Source organism: Oncorhynchus mykiss, chromosome 18 (assembly GCF_057628025.1).
Source record: "Oncorhynchus mykiss isolate SJ-2025 chromosome 18, ASM5762802v1, whole genome shotgun sequence".
NCBI lineage: Eukaryota > Metazoa > Chordata > Actinopteri > Salmoniformes > Salmonidae > Oncorhynchus > Oncorhynchus mykiss.
The window spans coordinates 25691110-25714407 of NC_143039.1; the positions used below are offsets into that span (position 1 = coordinate 25691110).

General features: G+C 47.0%; 1 protein-coding gene across 3 annotated transcripts in view; it reads left to right on the forward strand.

Moving 5' to 3' along the window:
* Positions 1 to 23298, forward strand: part of atr (ATR checkpoint kinase) — a 41740-nt gene that overhangs the window by 10108 nt on the left and 8334 nt on the right. For 2 of the 3 annotated variants that reach the window (XM_036952110.2, XM_036952112.2), the window contains 18 exons: positions 43 to 156; positions 252 to 367; positions 441 to 561; positions 804 to 941; positions 1528 to 1738; positions 1860 to 2026; positions 2112 to 2276; positions 2378 to 2469; positions 2556 to 2647; positions 2733 to 2910; positions 2998 to 3183; positions 3567 to 3723; positions 3828 to 3927; positions 4009 to 4088; positions 5049 to 5191; positions 5286 to 5383; positions 6657 to 6886; positions 7045 to 7179. In XM_036952110.2, the coding sequence (XP_036808005.2) occupies positions 43 to 156; positions 252 to 367; positions 441 to 561; positions 804 to 941; positions 1528 to 1738; positions 1860 to 2026; positions 2112 to 2276; positions 2378 to 2469; positions 2556 to 2647; positions 2733 to 2910; positions 2998 to 3183; positions 3567 to 3723; positions 3828 to 3927; positions 4009 to 4088; positions 5049 to 5191; positions 5286 to 5383; positions 6657 to 6886; positions 7045 to 7179 (2523 nt within the window). Of the gene's footprint in view, positions 1 to 42; positions 157 to 251; positions 368 to 440; positions 562 to 803; positions 942 to 1527; positions 1739 to 1859; positions 2027 to 2111; positions 2277 to 2377; positions 2470 to 2555; positions 2648 to 2732; positions 2911 to 2997; positions 3184 to 3566; positions 3724 to 3827; positions 3928 to 4008; positions 4089 to 5048; positions 5192 to 5285; positions 5384 to 6656; positions 6887 to 7044; positions 7180 to 23298 lie in introns of those variants that run through there. The other variant, XR_016488347.1, reaches the window with a different exon arrangement.

Here is a 23298-nt window from a genome sequence, read left to right on the forward strand (position 1 = left end):
TTTGTTGAATCTGAATAAATATTTGTGTGTGTGTGTGTGTAGAGTGGGGTGGAGGAGAGTAACTTTGCCTATGAACTACTGACGGAACTGACCAGGACTTTCTTGGCGTATGCTGATGATGTCAGAGCACAGGACTCGGCAGCCTATGCAATGCAGGTACACAAAATCTAATTCTTTATTGTTAACAACCAATTCATTCATTGGAGGCAAAAACATGGAGCTCCTTCCTGACACGTGTGTGTTTGTTCCAGGAGCTGCTGTCTATATTTGAGTGTCGTGAGGGCCGTAGTGACTCCCCTGGTCGACGGCTGTGGAGGAGATTCCCTGAACAAGTCCAAGAGATACTGGAGCCTCACCTCAACAGCAGGTACTCTCTCTCTCACTATCTCACTCTCTCACACACACACATACACACCACATCATCTCTCCTGTTTGTGTAGGTATAAGAGCAGTCAAAAGGTGGTGAACTGGTCCAAGGTGAAGAAGCCTGTCTACCTCAGCAGCCGAGGAACCAAGTTCTCTGATTGGTCAGCTACCTGGGCCGGATACCTCATCAGCAAGGTAACCTCTGAGCCTGGACTTTAACCACTCTCAGCTAGCTTTGCTGGATACCTCACCAGCCAGGTCAGTCTTGAAATATATACCCTAGTTCATGGCCAACAATAAAAAAAACACTGGTCCCAACATTAAACCCTGTGGTACACACTTTTAAATGTATATGTGGTAACGCTGTTTTTAATTTCTAAACAAATTAAAATGGTTTGGGGGATAACTTTCCGACACGTTGTATGGGTTTGTTTCAGGTGAGACATGAGTTGGCCAGCAAGGTATTCACCTGTTGCAGTTTCATCATCAAACACGACTACAAAGTTACCATCTACCTGCTGCCCCATATACTGCTTTACATGCTGATGGGCTGCACTGCTGTTGAACAAGGAGAGGTACTACACACAGCTCACTACCTCCTCTTTCTTTATGACTAATAGAATTACAACAACTAAAAGCTTATTTAGATCAAATGAACATAATTAACTCCAACTGAGATTAAATTTATTGTGACATTAAATGATTGATCTGGCCTCCTCACTGCATCGCAGTGCCTGAGGCATCACTACAGACCTGGGTTTGATCCCAGGCTGTGTCGCAACCGGCCGTGACCGGGAGTCCCATAGTGCGGTGCACAATTGGCCCAGCGTCGCCCGGGTCGGGAGGGTTTGGCTCATCGCGCTCTAGTGACTCCTTGTGGTGGGCCGGGCTCCTGCAGGCTGACTTCAGTCGTCAGTTTCCTCCAAGACATTGGTGCAGCTGGCTTCCTGGTTAAGCGGGCAGATGTTAATTAAGAAGCGCTGTTTGGCGGGTCATGTTTCGGAGGATGCATGACTCAACCTTCGTCTTTCCCGAGGCCATTGGGGAGTTGCAGCGATGAGACAAGATCATAAATACCAATTAGATATCACAAAATTGTGGCGGAAAAGGTGGTCAAATACAAAACAAAATGTAAAAGTTCAATTAAATCTGTTTCTCCAGGTAACAGAGGAAATGCTGGCTGTGCTCACAGAGGGTGATGGGCGTGGCGGGCGTGTCCAGGAGGCCTCATCTAGCCTTTCACAGCTCAGTACTCAGAACCAGGAAGCAACGTCCAGCCTATCACAGCTGAGCACCCAGACGGTGTTCAGTATGCTGGCTCACCTCACCCAGTGGAGCCGACACACACTGTCGGCTAGAATCAAACACAGCGGTTAGTAGCACACACACTTCATTGCTGAACCTCAGAATGCACTGTGTAATAACAGAGCTCAGGCGTGGAATTATGATTCCCTTTGAAGTGTGTCTCCTTTTGTCTGTGTGTGTGTTTACAGAAAGTGGTGACTACCAGCGGGTGGTAGCGTTTCTAAAAGGCATCCCTCAGGACGTGTTAGCCAAGGCCTCTCTACGGTCTAAAGCCTACACCAGAGCCCTGATGCACTTCGAGGCTTACATACTGGAGAACAAAGAGGACATCCAAGATCATCTGAGCTTCCTACAGGTAACTCTCTCACACACCACCGCATCACGTCTACCGGTGAGACACATACTGAATAAAGAATCCTAACACGTGTGTGTGTGTGCAGACGCTGTACGCGGCCATGCACGAACCGGACGGTGTGAGGGGTGCGAACGCTCTCCGGCGGGAAGAGCCGTCCCTACGGGAACAGATTCTAGAACACGAGAGCATCGGGTTGCTAAGAGACGCTACGGCCTGCTACGACCGGGCCATACAGCTGGAGTCCGACCAGGTAACACACACACACACACACACATACACGTGTTGATGAAGTGTGTATCAGTATATGTGGTTGTGAATACAGACTGCAGTGAACTCTGTCTCCCTGTCTAGATAGGACACTACCATGGGGTGATGAGTTCTATGCTGGGGCTGGGACAGCTCTCTACTGTCGTCACACAGGTCAATGGAGTCCTGGCCAACAGGTGACAAAACACACACATCCATGCTAGTCCAGTAAATGAGTCCTTTCCATTGTAAACACAGGTTATTTTCACCTGGTTATCCGTAGGCCCCAGTGGAAGTCTGATCTGAACACCTACAGGGTGGAAGCTGCCTGGAAGCTCAGCAAGTGGGACCTACTGGAGGACTACCTGGGCTCTGGTGAGAACACACACACACATGTTGACGTTGTTGACATTGCTATAACATTTGACCGTTGTTTTGGTGTGTGTGTGTGTGTGTGCAGATCGTAAGTCCAGCACGTGGGGTGTGAGGCTGGGTCAGATGCTGCTAGCGGCTAAGCGGCGCGACACGGAGACGTTCTACGACAAACTGAAGCTGGTCAGGACAGAGCAGGTGGTGCCTCTAGCTGCTGCTAGCTATGAGACTGGGACCTACCAGAGAGGATACGAATACATCGTCAGGTCACACACTAACCTCCTCACACACAGATACACCCACCTTTATACACACATACAGGCACACTGATGTGTGTATTTGTGTGTGTTTAGGCTCCACATGCTGAGTGAGTTGGAGCATGCCTTCACTGACCTCCAGAAACAGAGAGAAGGCCATGCCCCTAGCGCAGCCACGCTGCCCTCCCATTGGCCAGATCGGCTGGAGATGACCCAGAATTCTTTCCGCGCCAAAGAGCCAATCCTGGCCCTGCGGCGAGCCCTGCTGAGCATCGGCTCTAGGTGAGTCCCACTAGACTCTTTGAACCCAGTGTGAAGGAATATTTGATGTTTGTGCTTTTCTAATAACCAATTAGACTGGGTTCATGTAAGTGACTGATTGATCGTGCCTGGGAAGAATCCTCACTATCAGTATCTGCAATTAGGCAGTACACCCAGACCCTTGTTTTGAGAACGAAAGATATGTCAGTTTGAAGGTCTCAGCTTGGAGAGAAGAAGCCTCGTGAGGTATTGAGGTATTAGGGGAACTTCAGGTGTCCCTGGTGGTCATTTCCACAACACCACTAAGCTAAAGCCGAGGCAATCACTCTGAGAGCTAATGCTAATTTTCACATCACAGGCAAGGTTACTCATTTTGTGTGTGTGTGTGTGTGTGTGTGTCTCAGTGTGTGTGAGGGGCTGGTCGGAGAGTGCTGGTTGCAGAGTGCCCGGGTGGCCAGGAAGGCGGGACATCATCAGACAGCCTTCAACGCTCTGCTGAACGGACAGAACACACACACTGCCGAACAACTGACAGAGAAGGCCAAGTGGCTATGGTCCAAGGTACACGCATAAACACTAACCTACTCTCTCTTACACACAAACACATATGCTCTCACTCACTCACTCACACACACTCACATGCATCTCTCTCTGTGTCTCTGTAGGGAGATGTCCACCAGGCGTTGATAGTTCTCCAGAAGGGAGTGACTCAGTGTTTCCCAGTCGACCAGCCTCTCTCAGACCAGAGGAGTCTACAGACCAAAGGTAAAGTCTACTGTTGTTAATAATGACATAACATAATGAGATGTAATTACAGATATGGGTCATGATGATATGGCGTTTCAGGTAAAGCCATGCTTCTGGTGGGACGCTTCATGGAGGAGACAGCCAACTTTGAGTCCAACGCCATCATGAAGGCCTACAAGGTACCTAGCACGATACTACCCAACACGATACTACCCAACATTATACTACCCAACCCGATACGACCCAACTACCCGACATTATACTACTCGACATTATATGACCCAACTACCCAACATTATACTACCCAACCCGATACTACCCAACTACCCGACATTATACTACCCAACTACCCGACATTATACGACCCAACTACCCGACATTATACAACCCAACTACCCGACATTATACAACCCAACTACCCGACATTATACGACCCAACTACCCGACATTATACGACCCAACCCGATACTACCCAACATCATACTACCCAACTACCCGACATTATACTACCCAACTACCCGACATTATACTACCCAACACGATACGACCCGACATTATACTACCCAACCCGGTACGACCCAACTACCCGACATTATACTACCCAACCCGATACGACCCAACTACCCGACATTATACGACCCAACTACCCTACATTATACGACCCAACTACCCGACATTATACGACCCAACTACCCAACATTATACTACCAACCCGATACGACCCAACTACCCGACATTATACTACCCAACTACCCGACATTATACTACCCAACATTATAATACCCATCGCGATACTACCCAACTACCCAACATTATACTACCCACCGCGATACTACCCGACATTATACTACCCAACTCGATACTACCCGACATTATACTACCCAACGCGAAACAACCCAACACTCAACCATATACTACCCAAAAGCTCTACTACCCAAGACGATACTACCCGAACTATGAACCATATATTACCCAACGCTATACTACCCAACACTATCAACCATATACTATGCAATGCTATACTACCCAATGCAATACTTCCCAACACTATCAACCATATACTACCCAACAGTGTCCAGTGCCATCATGAAGGCTTACAATGTACCCAACACTAACGTTGCCTTCCTCTACCTCTGCAGGATGTGACCACCCTGCTACCAGAGTGGGAGGATGGTAACTTCTACCTGGCTAAATACTATGACAAGTTGATGCCCATGGTGACAGACAACAAGCTGGAGAAACAGGGCAACCTCATACGATACATCGTCACCTACTTTGGAAAGTAAGACGAGCATCTCTCCTGTCGTAATATTGAAATGTCTACTGGCGGATATTGTCGCCACCACTTCTGCACTATGTCCTGTGTTGTTGTCCAGAGCTCTGCAGTTTGGGAACCAGTACATCTATCAGGCCATGCCTCGGATGCTGTCTCTCTGGCTGGACTTCGGGGCCAAAGTTTACGAGTGTGAGAAAGGTAACAGTGTGTGTGTTGGTCATTGAGGGGGAGAAAGGTAACAGTGTGTGTTGGTCAGTGAGGGGGAGAAGGGTAACAGTGTGTTGGTCAGTGAGGGGGAGAAAGGTAACAAGGTGTTGGTCAGTGAGGGGGAGAAAGGTAACAGGGTGTGTGTTGGTCAGTGAGGAGGAGAAAGGTAACAGGGTGTGTGTTGGTCAGTGAGGAGGAGAAAGGTAACAGGGTGTAAGTTAGTGAGGGGGAGAAAGGTAACAGGGTGTGTGTTGGTCAGTGAGGGGGAGAAGGGTAACAGTGTGTAAGTTAGTGAGGGGGAGAAAGGTAACAGGGTGTGTGTTGGTCAGTGAGGAGGAGAAAGGTAACAGTGTGTGTTGGTCAGTGAGGGGGAGAAAGGTAACAGTGTGTGTGTTGGTCAGTGAGGGGGAGAAAGGTAACAGTGTGTGTGTTGGTCAGTGAGGAGGAGAAAGGTAACAGTGTGTAAGTCAGTGAGGGGGAGAAAGGTAACAGTGTGTGTGTTGGTCAGTGAGGAGGAGAAAGGTAACAGTGTGTAAGTCAGTGAGGGGGAGAAAGGTAACAGTGTGTAAGTCAGTGAGGGGGAGAAAGGTAACAGGGTGTGTGTTGGTCAGTGAGGGGGAGAAAGGTAACAGGGTGTGTGTTGGTCAGTGAGGGGGAGAAAGGTAACAGGGTGTGTGTTGGTCAGTGAGGGGGAGAAAGGTAACAGTGTGTGTGTGTGTGTTGGTCAGTGAGGGGGAGAAAGGTAACAGTGTGTGTGTTGGTCAGTGAGGGGGAGAAAGGTAACAGTGTGTGTGTTGGTCAGTGAGGGGGAGAAGGGTAACAGTGTGTGTGTTGGTCAGTGAGGGGGAGAAAGGTAACAGTGTGTGTGTTGGTCAGTGAGGGGGAGAAAGGTAACAGTGTGTGTGTTGGTCAGTGAGGGGGAGAAAGGTAACAGTGTGTGTGTGTGTTGGTCAGTGAGGGGGAGAAAGGTAACAGTGTGTGTGTTGGTCAGTGAGGGGGAGAAAGGTAACAGTGTGTGTGTTGGTCAGTGAGGGGGAGAAAGGTAATAGTGTGTCTGTTGGTCAGTGAGGGGGAGAAAGGTAACAGTGTGTGTGTTGGTCAGTGAGGGGGAGAAAGGTAACAGTGTGTGTGTGTTGGTCAGTGAGGGGGAGAAAGGTAACAGTGTGTTGGTGTTCTTCTTGCTCTGTGTATCTCTCCTAGAAGGGCCTTTAGACAAACCGAGACATGTTGAACTGAATAACATGTCCATCCCTCCCCTCCATAGCGGGTCGAACAGAGCGGCAGATACGCGTGGAGCTGGGGAAGATCAACCAGGTGGTCAGCGACCACTGCACCAGGCTGGCTCCATACCAGTTCCTCACTGCCTTCTCCCAGCTCATCTCCAGGGTGTGTCACAGCAGTGAGGATGTCTTCAACGTCCTCATGGACATCGCTGCCAAGGTGCTGCTGGCCTACCCTCAGCAGGCCATGTGGTTGATGACCGCAGTGTCCAAGGTAGGGGAGGGGTGGGGTGGGAGTGGGAGTGTGTGGGGCAGGAAGGGATGTGTGTCTGAGTAGCTACTGTCCTACCTTGCATGGAGTTTAAAATGATACTTGAGAAAGTGATTTTCATGTCATAGGCTCAAAGCACTTGCTAAATGTGTGTGTTCCAGTCGTCCTACCCTACCCGTATGAACCGCTGTAAGGAGATCCTGAGGAAGGCTGTCAGTCTGAAGGAGAGTCTGGGGAAGTTCATAGGAGATGCCAACAGACTGACTGACAAACTACTGGAGCTCTGCAACAAGCCGGTACACACACACACACTGCTAACACACACACACTGCTAACACACACACACTGCAGACACACACACTGCAGACACACACACTGCTAACACACACACACTGCTAACACACACACACTGCTAACACACACACACTGCAGACACACACACACTGCAAACACACACACACTGCAAACACACACACTGCAGACACACACACACTGCAGACACACACACACTGCAGACACACACACACTGCAGACACACACACACTGCAGACACACACACACTGCAGACACACACACACTGCAGACACACACACTGCAGACACACACACTGCAGACACACACACTGCAGACACACACACTGCAGACACACACACTGCAGACACACACACTGCAGACACACACACTGCAGACACACACACTGCAGACACACACACTGCAGACACACACACTGCAGACACACACACTGCAGACAGACACACACACTGCAGACACACACACACACACTGCAGACACACACACACACACTGCAGACACACACACACACTGCAGACACACACACACACTGCAGACACACACACACACTGCAGACACACACACACACTGCAGACACACACACACACTGCAGACACACACACACACTGCAGACACACACACACACTGCAGACACACACACACACTGCAGACACACACACACACACTGCAGACACACACACACACACTGCAGACACACACACACACACACACTGCAGACACACACACACACACACACTGCAGACACACACACACACACACACTGCAGACACACACACACACACACACTGCAGACACACACACACACACACACTGCAGACACACACACACACACACACTGCAGACACACACACACACACACACTGCAGACACACACACACTGCAGACACACACACACTGCAGACACACACACACTGCAGACACACACACACTGCAGACACACACTGCAGACACACACACACACACACACACTGCAGACACACACACACACACACTGCAAACACACACACACTGCAGACACACACACACCCTGCTAACATATCAGTATGGGGTCAATTTCTCTCTCTCTGTTTTCCAGGTGGATGGTAACAGTACTCTCAGTATGGGGTCCATTTCTCTCTCTGTATTCCAGGTGGATGGTAACAGTAGTACTCTCAGTATGGGGTCCATTTCTCTCTCTCTGTATTCCAGGTGGATGGTAACAGTAGTACTCTCAGTATGGGGTCCATTTCTCGCTCTCTGTATTCCAGGTGGATGGTAACAGTAGTACTCTCAGTATGGGGTCCATTTCTCTCTCTCTGTATTCCAGGTGGATGGTAACAGTACTCTCAGTATGGGGTCCATTTCTCGCTCTCTGTATTCCAGGTGGATGGTAACAGTAGTACTCTCAGTATGGGGTCCATTTCTCTCTCTCTGTATTCCAGGTGGATGGTAACAGTACTCTCAGTATGGGGTCCATTTCTCTCTCTCTGTACTCAAGGTCCTAAACGATATCTTAACCGCCATCGATAAGAAACATTACTGTGCAGCCGTATTCATTGATCTGGCCAAGGCTTTCGACTCTGTCAATCACCACATCCTCATCGGCAGACTCAACAGCCTTGGTTTCTCAAATGATTGCCTCGCCTGGTTCACCAACTACTTCTCTGATAGAGTTCAGTGTGTCAAATCGGAGGGTCTGTTGTCTGGACCTCTGGCAGTCTCTATGGGGGTTCCACAGGGTTCAATTCTTGGACCGACTCTCTTCTCTGTATACATCAATGAGGTCGCTCTTGCTGCTGGTGAGTCTCTGATCCACCTCTACGCAGACGACACCATTCTGTATACTTCCGGCCCTTCTTTGGACACTGTGTTAACAACCCTCCAGGCAAGCTTCAATGCCATACAACTCTCCTTCCGTGGCCTCCAATTGCTCTTAAATACAAGTAAAACTAAATGCATGCTCTTCAACCGATCGCTACCTGCACCTACCCGCCTGTCCAACATCACTACTCTGGACGGCTCTGACTTAGAATACGTGGACAACTACAAATACTTAGGTGTCTGGTTAGACTGTAAACTCTCCTTCCAGACCCATATCAAACATCTCCAATCCAAAGTTAAATCTAGAATTGGCTTCCTATTTCGCAACAAAGCATCCTTCACTCATGCTGCCAAACATACCCTTGTAAAACTGACCATCCTACCAATCCTCGACTTTGGCGATGTAATTTACAAAATAGCCTCCAATACCCTACTCAACAAATTGGATGCAGTCTATCACAGTGCAATCCGTTTTGTCACCAAAGCCCCATATACTACCCACCATTGCGACCTGTACGCTCTCGTTGGCTGGCCCTCGCTTCATACTCGTCGCCAAACCCACTGGCTCCATGTCATCTACAAGACCCTGCTAGGTAAAGTCCCCCCTTATCTCAGCTCGCTGGTCACCATAGCATCTCCCACCTGTAGCACACGCTCCAGCAGGTATATCTCTCTAGTCACCCCCAAAACCAATTCTTTCTTTGGCCGCCTCTCTTTCCAGTTCTCTGCTGCCAATGACTGGAACGAACTACAAAAATCTCTGAAACTGGAAACACTTATCTCCCTCACTAGCTTTAAGCACCAACTGTCAGATCAGCTCACAGATTACTGCACCTGTACATAGCCCACCTATAATTTAGCCCTATCAACTACCTCTTTCCCAACTGTATTTAATTTATTTATTTATTTTGCTCCTTTGCACCCCATTATTTTTATTTCTACTTTGCACATTCTTCCATTGCAAAACTACCATTCCTGTGTTTTACTTGCTATATTGTATTTACCTTGCCACCAAGGCCTTTTTTGCCTTTACCTCCCTTCTCACCTCATTTGCTCACATTGTATATAGACTTGTTTATACTTTATTATTGACTGTATGTTTGTTTTACTCCATGTGTAACTCTGTGTTGTTTTATCTGTCGAACTGCTTTGCTTTATCTTGGCCAGGTCGCAATTGTAAATGAGAACTTGTTCTCAACTTGCCTACCTGGTTAAATAAAGGTAAAATAAAATAAAAAATAAAAAAATTCCAGGTGGATGGTAACAGTACTCTCGGTATGGGGTCCATTTCTCTCTCTCTGTATTCCAGGTGGATGGTAACAGTAGTACTCTCAGTATGGGGTCCATTTCTCTCTCTCTGTATTCCAGGTGGATGGTAACAGTACTCTCAGTATGGGGTCCATTTCTCTCTCTGTATTCCAGGTGGATGGTAACAGTACTCTCAGTATGGGGTCCATTTCTCTCTCTGTATTCCAGGTGGATGGTAACAGTACTCTCGGTATGGGGTCCATTTCTCTCTCTCTGTATTCCAGGTGGATGGTAACAGTACTCTCGGTATGGGGTCCATTTCTCTCTCTCTGTATTCCAGGTGGATGGTAACAGTAGTACTCTCAGTATGGGGTCCATTTCTCTCTCTCTGTATTCCAGGTGGATGGTAACAGTAGTAGTCTCGGTATGGGGTCCATTTCTCTCTCTCTGTATTCCAGGTGGATGGTAACAGTAGTACTCTCGGTATGGGGTCCATTTCTCTCTCTCTGTATTCCAGGTGGATGGTAACAGTAGTACTCTCAGTATGGGGTCCATTTCTCTCTCTGTATTCCAGGTGGATGGTAACAGTAGTACTCTCAGTATGGGGTCCATTTCTCTCTCTCTGTATTCCAGGTGGATGGTAACAGTACTCTCGGTATGGGGTCCATTTCTCTCTCTCTGTATTCCAGGTGGATGGTAACAGTAGTACTCTCAGTATGGGGTCCATTTCTCTCTCTGTATTCCAGGTGGATGGTAACAGTACTCTCGGTATGGGGTCCATTTCTCTCTCTGTATTCCAGGTTGATGGTAACAGTAGTACTCTCAGTATGGGGTCCATTTCTCTCTCTGTATTCCAGGTGGATGGTAACAGTACTCTCGGTATGGGGTCCATTTCTCTCTCTCTGTATTCCAGGTGGATGGTAACAGTAGTAGTCTCAGTATGGGGTCCATTTCTCTCTCTCTGTATTCCAGGTGGATGGTAACAGTAGTAGTCTCAGTATGGGGTCCATTTCTCTCTCTCTGTATTCCAGGTGGATGGTAACAGTAGTAGTCTCAGTATGGGGTCCATTTCTCTCTATATTCCAGGTGGATGGTAACAGTACTCTCAGTATGGGGTCCATTTCTCTCTCTCTGTATTCCATGTGGATGGTAACAGTACTCTCAGTATGGGGTCCATTTCTCTCTCTCTGTATTCCAGGTGGATGGTAACAGTAGTACTCTCAGTATGGGGTCCATTTCTCTCTCTCTGTATTCCAGGTGGATGGTAACAGTACTCTCAGTATGGGGTTCATTTCTCTCTCTCTGTATTCCAGGTGGATGGTAACAGTAGTACTCTCAGTATGGGGTCCATTTCTCTCTCTCTGTATTCCAGGTGGATGGTAACAGTAGTACTCTCAGTATGGGGTCCATTTCTCTCTCTCTGTATTCCAGGTTGATGGTAACAGTAGTACTCTCAGTATGGGGTCCATTTCTCTCTCTCTGTATTCCAGGTGGATGGTAACAGTACTCTCAGTATGGGGTCCATTTCTCTCTCTCTGTATTCCAGGTGGATGGTAACAGTAGTACTCTCAGTATGGGGTCCATTTCTCTCTCTCTGTATTCCAGGTGGATGGTAACAGTACTCTCAGTATGGGGTCCATTTCTCTCTCTCTGTATTCCAGGTGGATGGTAACAGTAGTACTCTCAGTATGGGGTCCATTTCTCTCTCTCTGTATTCCAGGTGGATGGTAACAGTAGTACTCTCAGTATGGGGTCCATTTCTCTCTCTCTGTATTCCAGGTTGATGGTAACAGTAGTACTCTCAGTATGGGGTCCATTTCTCTCTCTCTGTATTCCAGGTGGATGGTAACAGTACTCTCAGTATGGGGTCCATTTCTCTCTCTCTGTATTCCAGGTTGATGGTAACAGTAGTACTCTCAGTATGGGGTCCATTTCTCTCTCTCTGTATTCCAGGTGGATGGTAACAGTAGTAGTCTCAGTATGGGGTCCATTTCTCTCTCTCTGTATTCCAGGTGGATGGTAACAGTAGTAGTCTCAGTATGGGGTCCATTTCTCGCTCTCTGTATTCCAGGTGGATGGTAACAGTAGTAGTCTCAGTATGGGGTCCATTTCTCGCTCTCTGTATTCCAGGTGGATGGTAACAGTAGTAGTCTCAGTATGGGGTCCATTTCTCTCTCTCTGTATTCCAGGTGGATGGTAACAGTACTCTCAGTATGGGGTCCATTTCTCTCTCTCTGTATTCCATGTGGATGGTAACAGTACTCTCAGTATGGGGTCCATTTCTCTCTCTCTGTATTCCAGGTGGATGGTAACAGTAGTACTCTCAGTATGGGGTCCATTTCTCTCTCTCTGTATTCCAGGTGGATGGTAACAGTACTCTCAGTATGGGGTCCATTTCTCTCTCTCTGTATTCCAGGTGGATGGTAACAGTAGTACTCTCAGTATGGGGTCCATTTCTCTCTCTCTGTATTCCAGGTGGATGGTAACAGTAGTACTCTCAGTATGGGGTCCATTTCTCTCTCTCTGTATTCCAGGTTGATGGTAACAGTAGTACTCTCAGTATGGGGTCCATTTCTCTCTCTCTGTATTCCAGGTGGATGGTAACAGTACTCTCAGTATGGGGTCCATTTCTCTCTCTCTGTATTCCAGGTGGATGGTAACAGTACTCTCGGTATGGGGTCCATTTCTCTTTCTCTGTATTCCAGGTGGATGGTAACAGTACTCTCAGTATGGGGTCCATTTCTCTCTCTCTGTATTCCAGGATGATGGTAACAGTAGTACTCTCAGTATGGGGTCCATTTCTCTCTCTCTGTATTCCAGGTGGATGGTAACAGTAGTAGTCTCAGTATGGGGTCCATTTCTCTCTCTCTGTATTCCAGGTGGATGGTAACAGTAGTAGTCTCAGTATGGGGTCCATTTCTCTCTCTCTGTATTCCAGGGGGATGGTAACAGTACTCTCAGTATGGGGTCCATTTCTCTCTCTCTGTATTCCAGGTTGATGGTAACAGTAGTACTCTCAGTATGGGGTCCATTTCTCTCTCTCTGTATTCCAGGTTGATGGTAACAGTAGTACTCTCAGTATGGGGTCCATTTCTCTCTCTCTGTATTCCAGGTGGATGGTAACAGTACTCTCAGTATGGGGTCCATTTCTCTCTCTCTGTATTCCAGGTGGATGGTAACAGTAGTAGTCTCAGTATGGGGTCCATTTCTCTCTCTCTGTATTCCAGGGGGATGGTAACAGTACTCTCAGTATGGGGTCCATTTCTCTCTCTCTGTATTCCAGGTTGATGGTAACAGTAGTACTCTCAGTATGGGGTCCATTTCTCTCTCTCTGTATTCCAGGTTGATGGTAACAGTAGTACTCTCAGTATGGGGTCCATTTCTCTCTCTCTGTATTCCAGGTGGATGGTAACAGTACTCTCAGTATGGGGTCCATTTCTCTCTCTCTGTATTCCAGGTGGATGGTAACAGTAGTACTCTCAGTATGGGGTCCATTTCTCTCTCTCTGTATTCCAGGGGGATGGTAACAGTACTCTCAGTATGGGGTCCATTTCTCTCTCTGTATTCCAGGTTGATGGTAACAGTAGTACTCTCAGTACGGGGTCCATTTCTCTCTCTCTGTATTCCAGGTTGATGGTAACAGTAGTACTCTCAGTATGGGGTCCATTTCTCTCTCTCTGTATTCCAGGTGGATGGTAACAGTACTCTCAGTATGGGGTCCATTTCTCTCTCTCTGTATTCCAGGTGGATGGTAACAGTACTCTCGGTATGGGGTCCATTTCTCTCTCTCTGTATTCCAGGTGGATGGTAACAGTAGTACTCTCAGTATGGGGTCCATTTCTCTCTCTGTATTCCAGGTGGATGGTAACAGTACTCTCGGTATGGGGTCCATTTCTCTCTCTGTATTCCAGGTTGATGGTAACAGTAGTACTCTCAGTATGGGGTCCATTTCTCTCTCTGTATTCCAGGTGGATGGTAACAGTACTCTCGGTATGGGGTCCATTTCTCTCTCTCTGTATTCCAGGTGGATGGTAACAGTAGTAGTCTCAGTATGGGGTCCATTTCTCTCTCTCTGTATTCCAGGTGGATGGTAACAGTAGTAGTCTCAGTATGGGGTCCATTTCTCTCTCTCTGTATTCCAGGTGGATGGTAACAGTAGTAGTCTCAGTATGGGGTCCATTTCTCTCTATATTCCAGGTGGATGGTAACAGTACTCTCAGTATGGGGTCCATTTCTCTCTCTCTGTATTCCATGTGGATGGTAACAGTACTCTCAGTATGGGGTCCATTTCTCTCTCTCTGTATTCCAGGTGGATGGTAACAGTAGTACTCTCAGTATGGGGTCCATTTCTCTCTCTCTGTATTCCAGGTGGATGGTAACAGTACTCTCAGTATGGGGTCCATTTCTCTCTCTCTGTATTCCAGGTGGATGGTAACAGTAGTACTCTCAGTATGGGGTCCATTTCTCTCTCTCTGTATTCCAGGTGGATGGTAACAGTAGTACTCTCAGTATGGGGTCCATTTCTCTCTCTCTGTATTCCAGGTTGATGGTAACAGTAGTACTCTCAGTATGGGGTCCATTTCTCTCTCTCTGTATTCCAGGTGGATGGTAACAGTACTCTCAGTATGGGGTCCATTTCTCTCTCTCTGTATTCCAGGTGGATGGTAACAGTAGTACTCTCAGTATGGGGTCCATTTCTCTCTCTCTGTATTCCAGGTGGATGGTAACAGTACTCTCAGTATGGGGTCCATTTCTCTCTCTCTGTATTCCAGGTGGATGGTAACAGTAGTACTCTCAGTATGGGGTCCATTTCTCTCTCTCTGTATTCCAGGTGGATGGTAACAGTAGTACTCTCAGTATGGGGTCCATTTCTCTCTCTCTATATTCCAGGTTGATGGTAACAGTAGTACTCTCAGTATGGGGTCCATTTCTCTCTCTCTGTATTCCAGGTGGATGGTAACAGTACTCTCAGTATGGGGTCCATTTCTCTCTCTCTGTATTCCAGGTTGATGGTAACAGTAGTACTCTCAGTATGGGGTCCATTTCTCTCTCTCTGTATTCCAGGTGGATGGTAACAGTAGTAGTCTCAGTATGGGGTCCATTTCTCTCTCTCTGTATTCCAGGTGGATGGTAACAGTAGTAGTCTCAGTATGGGGTCCATTTCTCGCTCTCTGTATTCCAGGTGGATGGTAACAGTAGTAGTCTCAGTATGGGGTCCATTTCTCGCTCTCTGTATTCCAGGTGGATGGTAACAGTAGTAGTCTCAGTATGGGGTCCATTTCTCTCTCTCTGTATTCCAGGTGGATGGTAACAGTACTCTCAGTATGGGGTCCATTTCTCTCTCTCTGTATTCCATGTGGATGGTAACAGTACTCTCAGTATGGGGTCCATTTCTCTCTCTCTGTATTCCAGGTGGATGGTAACAGTAGTACTCTCAGTATGGGGTCCATTTCTCTCTCTCTGTATTCCAGGTGGATGGTAACAGTACTCTCAGTATGGGGTCCATTTCTCTCTCTCTGTATTCCAGGTGGATGGTAACAGTAGTACTCTCAGTATGGGGTCCATTTCTCTCTCTCTGTATTCCAGGTGGATGGTAACAGTAGTACTCTCAGTATGGGGTCCATTTCTCTCTCTCTGTATTCCAGGTTGATGGTAACAGTAGTACTCTCAGTATGGGGTCCATTTCTCTCTCTCTGTATTCCAGGTGGATGGTAACAGTACTCTCAGTATGGGGTCCATTTCTCTCTCTCTGTATTCCAGGTGGATGGTAACAGTACTCTCGGTATGGGGTCCATTTCTCTTTCTCTGTATTCCAGGTGGATGGTAACAGTACTCTCAGTATGGGGTCCATTTCTCTCTCTCTGTATTCCAGGATGATGGTAACAGTAGTACTCTCAGTATGGGGTCCATTTCTCTCTCTCTGTATTCCAGGTGGATGGTAACAGTAGTAGTCTCAGTATGGGGTCCATTTCTCTCTCTCTGTATTCCAGGTGGATGGTAACAGTAGTAGTCTCAGTATGGGGTCCATTTCTCTCTCTCTGTATTCCAGGGGGATGGTAACAGTACTCTCAGTATGGGGTCCATTTCTCTCTCTCTGTATTCCAGGTTGATGGTAACAGTAGTACTCTCAGTATGGGGTCCATTTCTCTCTCTCTGTATTCCAGGTTGATGGTAACAGTAGTACTCTCAGTATGGGGTCCATTTCTCTCTCTCTGTATTCCAGGTGGATGGTAACAGTACTCTCAGTATGGGGTCCATTTCTCTCTCTCTGTATTCCAGGTGGATGGTAACAGTAGTACTCTCAGTATGGGGTCCATTTCTCTCTCTCTGTATTCCAGGGGGATGGTAACAGTACTCTCAGTATGGGGTCCATTTCTCTCTCTGTATTCCAGGTTGATGGTAACAGTAGTACTCTCAGTACGGGGTCCATTTCTCTCTCTCTGTATTCCAGGTTGATGGTAACAGTAGTACTCTCAGTATGGGGTCCATTTCTCTCTCTCTGTATTCCAGGTGGATGGTAACAGTACTCTCAGTATGGGGTCCATTTCTCTCTCTCTGTATTCCAGGTGGATGGTAACAGTAGTACTCTCAGTATGGGGTCCATTTCTCTCTCTCTGTATTCCAGGTGGATGGTAACAGTACTCTCAGTATGGGGTCCATTTCTCTCTCTCTGTATTCCAGGTGGATGGTAACAGTACTCTCGGTATGGGGTCCATTTCTCTCTCTCTGTTTTCCAGGTGGATGGTAACAGTACTCTCAGTATGGGGTCCATTTCTCTCTCTCTGTATTCCAGGTGGATGGTAACAGTACTCTCAGTATGGGGTCCATTTCTCGCTCTCTGTATTCCAGGTGGATGGTAACAGTAGTACTCTCAGTACGGGGTCCATTTCTCTCTCTCTGTATTCCAGGTGGATGGTAACAGTACTCTCAGTATGGGGTCCATTTCTCTCTCTCTGTATTCCAGGTGGATGGTAACAGTACTCTCGGTATGGGGTCCATTTCTCTCTCTCTGTATTCCAGGTGGATGGTAACAGTAGTAGTCTCAGTATGGGGTCCATTTCTCTCTCTCTGTATTCCAGGTGGATGGTAACAGTAGTAGTCTCAGTATGGGGTCCATTTCTCTCTATATTCCAGGTGGATGGTAACAGTAGTAATCTCAGTATGGGGTCCATTTCTCTCTCTCTGTATTCCAGGTGGATGGTAACAGTAGTAGTCTCAGTATGGGGTCCATTTCTCTCTCTCTGTATTCCAGGGGGATGGTAACAGTACTCTCAGTATGGGGTCCATTTCTCTCTCTCTGTATTCCAGGTGGATGGTAACAGTAGTAGTCTCAGTATGGGGTCCATTTCTCTCTCTCTGTATTCCAGGTGGATGGTAACAGTAGTAGTCTCAGTATGGGGTCCATTTCTCTCTATATTCCAGGTGGATGGTAACAGTAGTAGTCTCAGTATGGGGTCCATTTCTCTCTCTCTGTATTCCAGGTGGATGGTAACAGTAGTAGTCTCAGTATGGGGTCCATTTCTCTCTCTCTGTATTCCAGGGGGATGGTAACAGTACTCTCAGTATGGGGTCCATTTCTCTCTCTCTGTATTCCAGGTTGATGGTAACAGTAGTACTCTCAGTATGGGGTCCATTTCTCTCTCTCTGTATTCCAGGTTGATGGTAACAGTAGTACTCTCAGTATGGGGTCCATTTCTCTCTCTCTGTATTCCAGGTGGATGGTAACAGTACTCTCAGTATGGGGTCCATTTCTCTCTCTCTGTATTCCAGGTGGATGGTAACAGTAGTACTCTCAGTATGGGGTCCATTTCTCTCTCTCTGTATTCCAGGGGGATGGTAACAGTACTCTCAGTATGGGGTCCATTTCTCTCTCTGTATTCCAGGTTGATGGTAACAGTAGTACTCTCAGTACGGGGTCCATTTCTCTCTCTCTGTATTCCAGGTTGATGGTAACAGTAGTACTCTCAGTATGGGGTCCATTTCTCTCTCTCTGTATTCCAGGTGGATGGTAACAGTACTCTCAGTATGGGGTCCATTTCTCTCTCTCTGTATTCCAGGTGGATGGTAACAGTACTCTCAGTATGGGGTCCATTTCTCTCTCTCTGTATTCCAGGTGGATGGTAACAGTACTCTCAGTATGGGGTCCATTTCTCTCTCTGTATTCCAGGTGGATGGTAACAGTACTCTCAGTATGGGGTCCATTTCTCTCTCTCTGTATTCCAGGTTGATGGTAACAGTAGTACTCTCAGTATGGGGTCCATTTCTCTCTCTCTGTATTCCAGGTGGATGGTAACAGTACTCTCAGTATGGGGTCCATTTCTCTCTCTCTCTGTATTCCAGGTGGATGGTAACAGTACTCTCGGTATGGGGTCCATTTCTCTCTCTCTGTATTCCAGGTGGATGGTAACAGTAGTAGTCTCAGTATGGGGTCCATTTCTCTCTCTCTGTATTCCAGGTGGATGGTAACAGTAGTAGTCTCAGTATGGGGTCCATTTCTCTCTATATTCCAGGTGGATGGTAACAGTACTCTCAGTATGGGGTCCATTTCTCTCTCTCTGTATTCCATGTGGATGGTAACAGTACTCTCAGTATGGGGTCCATTTCTCTCTCTCTGTATTCCAGGTGGATGGTAACAGTAGTACTCTCAGTATGGGGTCCATTTCTCTCTCTCTGTATTCCAGGTGGATGGTAACAGTACTCTCAGTATGGGGTCCATTTCTCTCTCTCTGTATTCCAGGTGGATGGTAACAGTAGTACTCTCAGTATGGGGTCCATTTCTCTCTCTCTGTATTCCAGGTGGATGGTAACAGTAGTACTCTCAGTATGGGGTCCATTTCTCTCTCTCTGTATTCCAGGTGGATGGTAACAGTAGTACTCTCAGTATGGGGTCCATTTCTCTCTCTCTGTATTCCAGGTTGATGGTAACAGTAGTACTCTCAGTATGGGGTCCATTTCTCTCTCTCTGTATTCCAGGTGGATGGTAACAGTACTCTCAGTATGGGGTCCATTTCTCTCTCTCTGTATTCCAGGTGGATGGTAACAGTACTCTCGGTATGGGGTCCATTTCTCTCTCTCTGTATTCCAGGTGGATGGTAACATTACTCTCAGTATGGGGTCCATTTCTCTCTCTCTGTATTCCAGGTTGATGGTAACAGTAGTACTCTCAGTATGGGGTCCATTTCTCTCTCTCTGTATTCCAGGTGGATGGTAACAGTAGTAGTCTCAGTATGGGGTCCATTTCTCTCTATATTCCAGGTGGATGGTAACAGTACTCTCAGTATGGGGTCCATTTCTCTCTCTCTGTATTCCATGTGGATGGTAACAGTACTCTCAGTATGGGGTCCATTTCTCTCTCTCTCTGTATTCCAGGTGGATGGTAACAGTAGTACTCTCAGTATGGGGTCCATTTCTCTCTCTCTGTATTCCAGGTGGATGGTAACAGTAGTAGTCTCGGTATGGGGTCCATTTCTCTCTCTCTGTATTCCAGGTGGATGGTAACAGTAGTACTCTCAGTATGGGGTCCATTTCTCTCTCTCTGTATTCCAGGTGGATGGTAACAGTACTCTCAGTATGGGGTCCATTTCTCTCTCTCTGTATTCCAGGTGGATGGTAACAGTACTCTCAGTATGGGGTCCATTTCTCTCTCTCTGTATTCCAGGTGGATGGTAACAGTAGTACTCTCAGTATGGGGTCCATTTCTCTCTCTCTGTATTCCAGGTGGATGGTAACAGTACTCTCAGTATGGGGTCCATTTCTCTCTCTCTGTATTCCAGGTGGATGGTAACAGTAGTACTCTCAGTATGGGGTCCATTTCTCTCTCTCTGTATTCCAGGTGGATGGTAACAGTAGTACTCTCAGTATGGGGTCCATTTCTCTCTCTCTGTATTCCAGGTTGATGGTAACAGTAGTACTCTCAGTATGGGGTCCATTTATCTCTCTCTGTATTCCAGGTGGATGGTAACAGTACTCTCAGTATGGGGTCCATTTCTCTCTCTCTGTATTCCAGGTGGATGGTAACAGTACTCTCGGTATGGGGTCCATTTCTCTCTCTCTGTATTCCAGGTGGATGGTAACATTACTCTCAGTATGGGGTCCATTTCTCTCTCTCTGTATTCCAGGTTGATGGTAACAGTAGTACTCTCAGTATGGGGTCCATTTCTCTCTCTCTGTATTCCAGGTGGATGGTAACAGTAGTAGTCTCAGTATGGGGTCCATTTCTCTCTATATTCCAGGTGGATGGTAACAGTACTCTCAGTATGGGGTCCATTTCTCTCTCTCTGTATTCCATGTGGATGGTAACAGTACTCTCAGTATGGGGTCCATTTCTCTCTCTCTCTGTATTCCAGGTGGATGGTAACAGTAGTACTCTCAGTATGGGGTCCATTTCTCTCTCTCTGTATTCCAGGTGGATGGTAACAGTAGTAGTCTCGGTATGGGGTCCATTTCTCTCTCTCTGTATTCCAGGTGGATGGTAACAGTAGTACTCTCAGTATGGGGTCCATTTCTCTCTCTCTGTATTCCAGGTGGATGGTAACAGTACTCTCAGTATGGGGTCCATTTCTCTCTCTCTGTATTCCAGGTGGATGGTAACAGTACTCTCAGTATGGGGTCCATTTCTCTCTCTCTGTATTCCAGGTGGATGGTAACAGTACTCTCAGTATGGGGTCCATTTCTCTCTCTCTGTATTCCAGGTGGATGGTAACAGTAGTAGTCTCAGTATGGGGTCCATTTCTCTCTCTCTGTATTCCAGGTGGATGGTAACAGTAGTAGTCTCAGTATGGGGTCCATTTCTCTCTATATTCCAGGTGGATGGTAACAGTACTCTCAGTATGGGGTCCATTTCTCTCTCTCTGTATTCCATGTGGATGGTAACAGTACTCTCAGTATGGGGTCCATTTCTCTCTCTCTGTATTCCAGGTGGATGGTAACAGTAGTACTCTCAGTATGGGGTCCATTTCTCTCTCTCTGTATTCCAGGTGGATGGTAACAGTACTCTCAGTATGGGGTCCATTTCTCTCTCTCTGTATTCCAGGTGGATGGTAACAGTAGTACTCTCAGTATGGGGTCCATTTCTCTCTCTCTGTATTCCAGGTGGATGGTAACAGTAGTACTCTCAGTATGGGGTCCATTTCTCTCTCTCTGTATTCCAGGTGGATGGTAACAGTAGTACTCTCAGTATGGGGTCCATTTCTCTCTCTCTGTATTCCAGGTTGATGGTAACAGTAGTACTCTCAGTATGGGGTCCATTTCTCTCTCTCTGTATTCCAGGTGGATGGTAACAGTACTCTCAGTATGGGGTCCATTTCTCTCTCTCTGTATTCCAGGTGGATGGTAACAGTACTCTCGGTATGGGGTCCATTTCTCTCTCTCTGTATTCCAGGTGGATGGTAACATTACTCTCAGTATGGGGTCCATTTCTCTCTCTCTGTATTCCAGGTTGATGGTAACAGTAGTACTCTCAGTATGGGGTCCATTTCTCTCTCTCTGTATTCCAGGTGGATGGTAACAGTAGTAGTCTCAGTATGGGGTCCATTTCTCTCTATATTCCAGGTGGATGGTAACAGTACTCTCAGTATGGGGTCCATTTCTCTCTCTCTGTATTCCATGTGGATGGTAACAGTACTCTCAGTATGGGGTCCATTTCTCTCTCTCTCTGTATTCCAGGTGGATGGTAACAGTAGTACTCTCAGTATGGGGTCCATTTCTCTCTCTCTGTATTCCAGGTGGATGGTAACAGTAGTAGTCTCGGTATGGGGTCCATTTCTCTCTCTCTGTATTCCAGGTGGATGGTAACAGTAGTACTCTCAGTATGGGGTCCATTTCTCTCTCTCTGTATTCCAGGTGGATGGTAACAGTACTCTCAGTATGGGGTCCATTTCTCTCTCTCTGTATTCCAGGTGGATGGTAACAGTACTCTCAGTATGGGGTCCATTTCTCTCTCTCTGTATTCCAGGTGGATGGTAACAGTAGTACTCTCAGTATGGGGTCCATTTCTCTCTCTCTGTATTCCAGGTGGATGGTAACAGTACTCTCAGTATGGGGTCCATTTCTCTCTCTCTGTATTCCAGGTGGATGGTAACAGTAGTACTCTCAGTATGGGGTCCATTTCTCTCTCTCTGTATTCCAGGTGGATGGTAACAGTACTCTCGGTATGGGGTCCATTTCTCTCTCTCTGTATTCCAGGTGGATGGTAACAGTACTCTCAGTATGGGGTCCATTTCTCTCTCTCTGTATTCCAGGTTGATGGTAACAGTAGTACTCTCAGTATGGGGTCCATTTCTCTCTCTCTGTATTCCAGGTGGATGGTAACAGTAGTACTCTCAGTATGGGGTCCATTTCTCTCTCTCTGTATTCCAGGTGGATGGTAACAGTAGTACTCTCAGTATGGGGTCCATTTCTCTCTCTCTGTATTCCAGGTGGATGGTAACAGTACTCTCAGTATGGGGTCCATTTCTCTCTCTGTATTCCAGGTGGATGGTAACAGTACTCTCAGTATGGGGTCCATTTCTCTCTCTCTGTATTCCAGGTGGATGGTAACAGTACTCTCGGTATGGGGTCCATTTCTCTCTCTCTGTATTCCAGGTGGATGGTAACAGTACTCTCAGTATGGGGTCCATTTCTCTCTCTCTGTATTCCAGGTTGATGGTAACAGTAGTACTCTCAGTATGGGGTCCATTTCTCTCTCTCTGTATTCCAGGTGGATGGTAACAGTAGTACTCTCAGTATGGGGTCCATTTCTCTCTCTCTGTATTCCAGGTGTATGGTAACAGTAGTACTCTCAGTATGGGGTCCATTTCTCTCTCTGTATTCCAGGTGGATGGTAACAGTACTCTCAGTATGGGGTCCATTTCTCTCTCTGTATTCCAGGTGGATGGTAACAGTACTCTCAGTATGGGGTCCATTTCTCTCTCTCTGTATTCCAGGTTGATGGTAACAGTAGTACTCTCAGTATGGGGTCCATTTCTCTCTCTCTGTATTCCAGGTGGATGGTAACAGTAGTACTCTCAGTATGGGGTCCATTTCTCTCTCTGTATTCCAGGTGGATGGTAACAGTA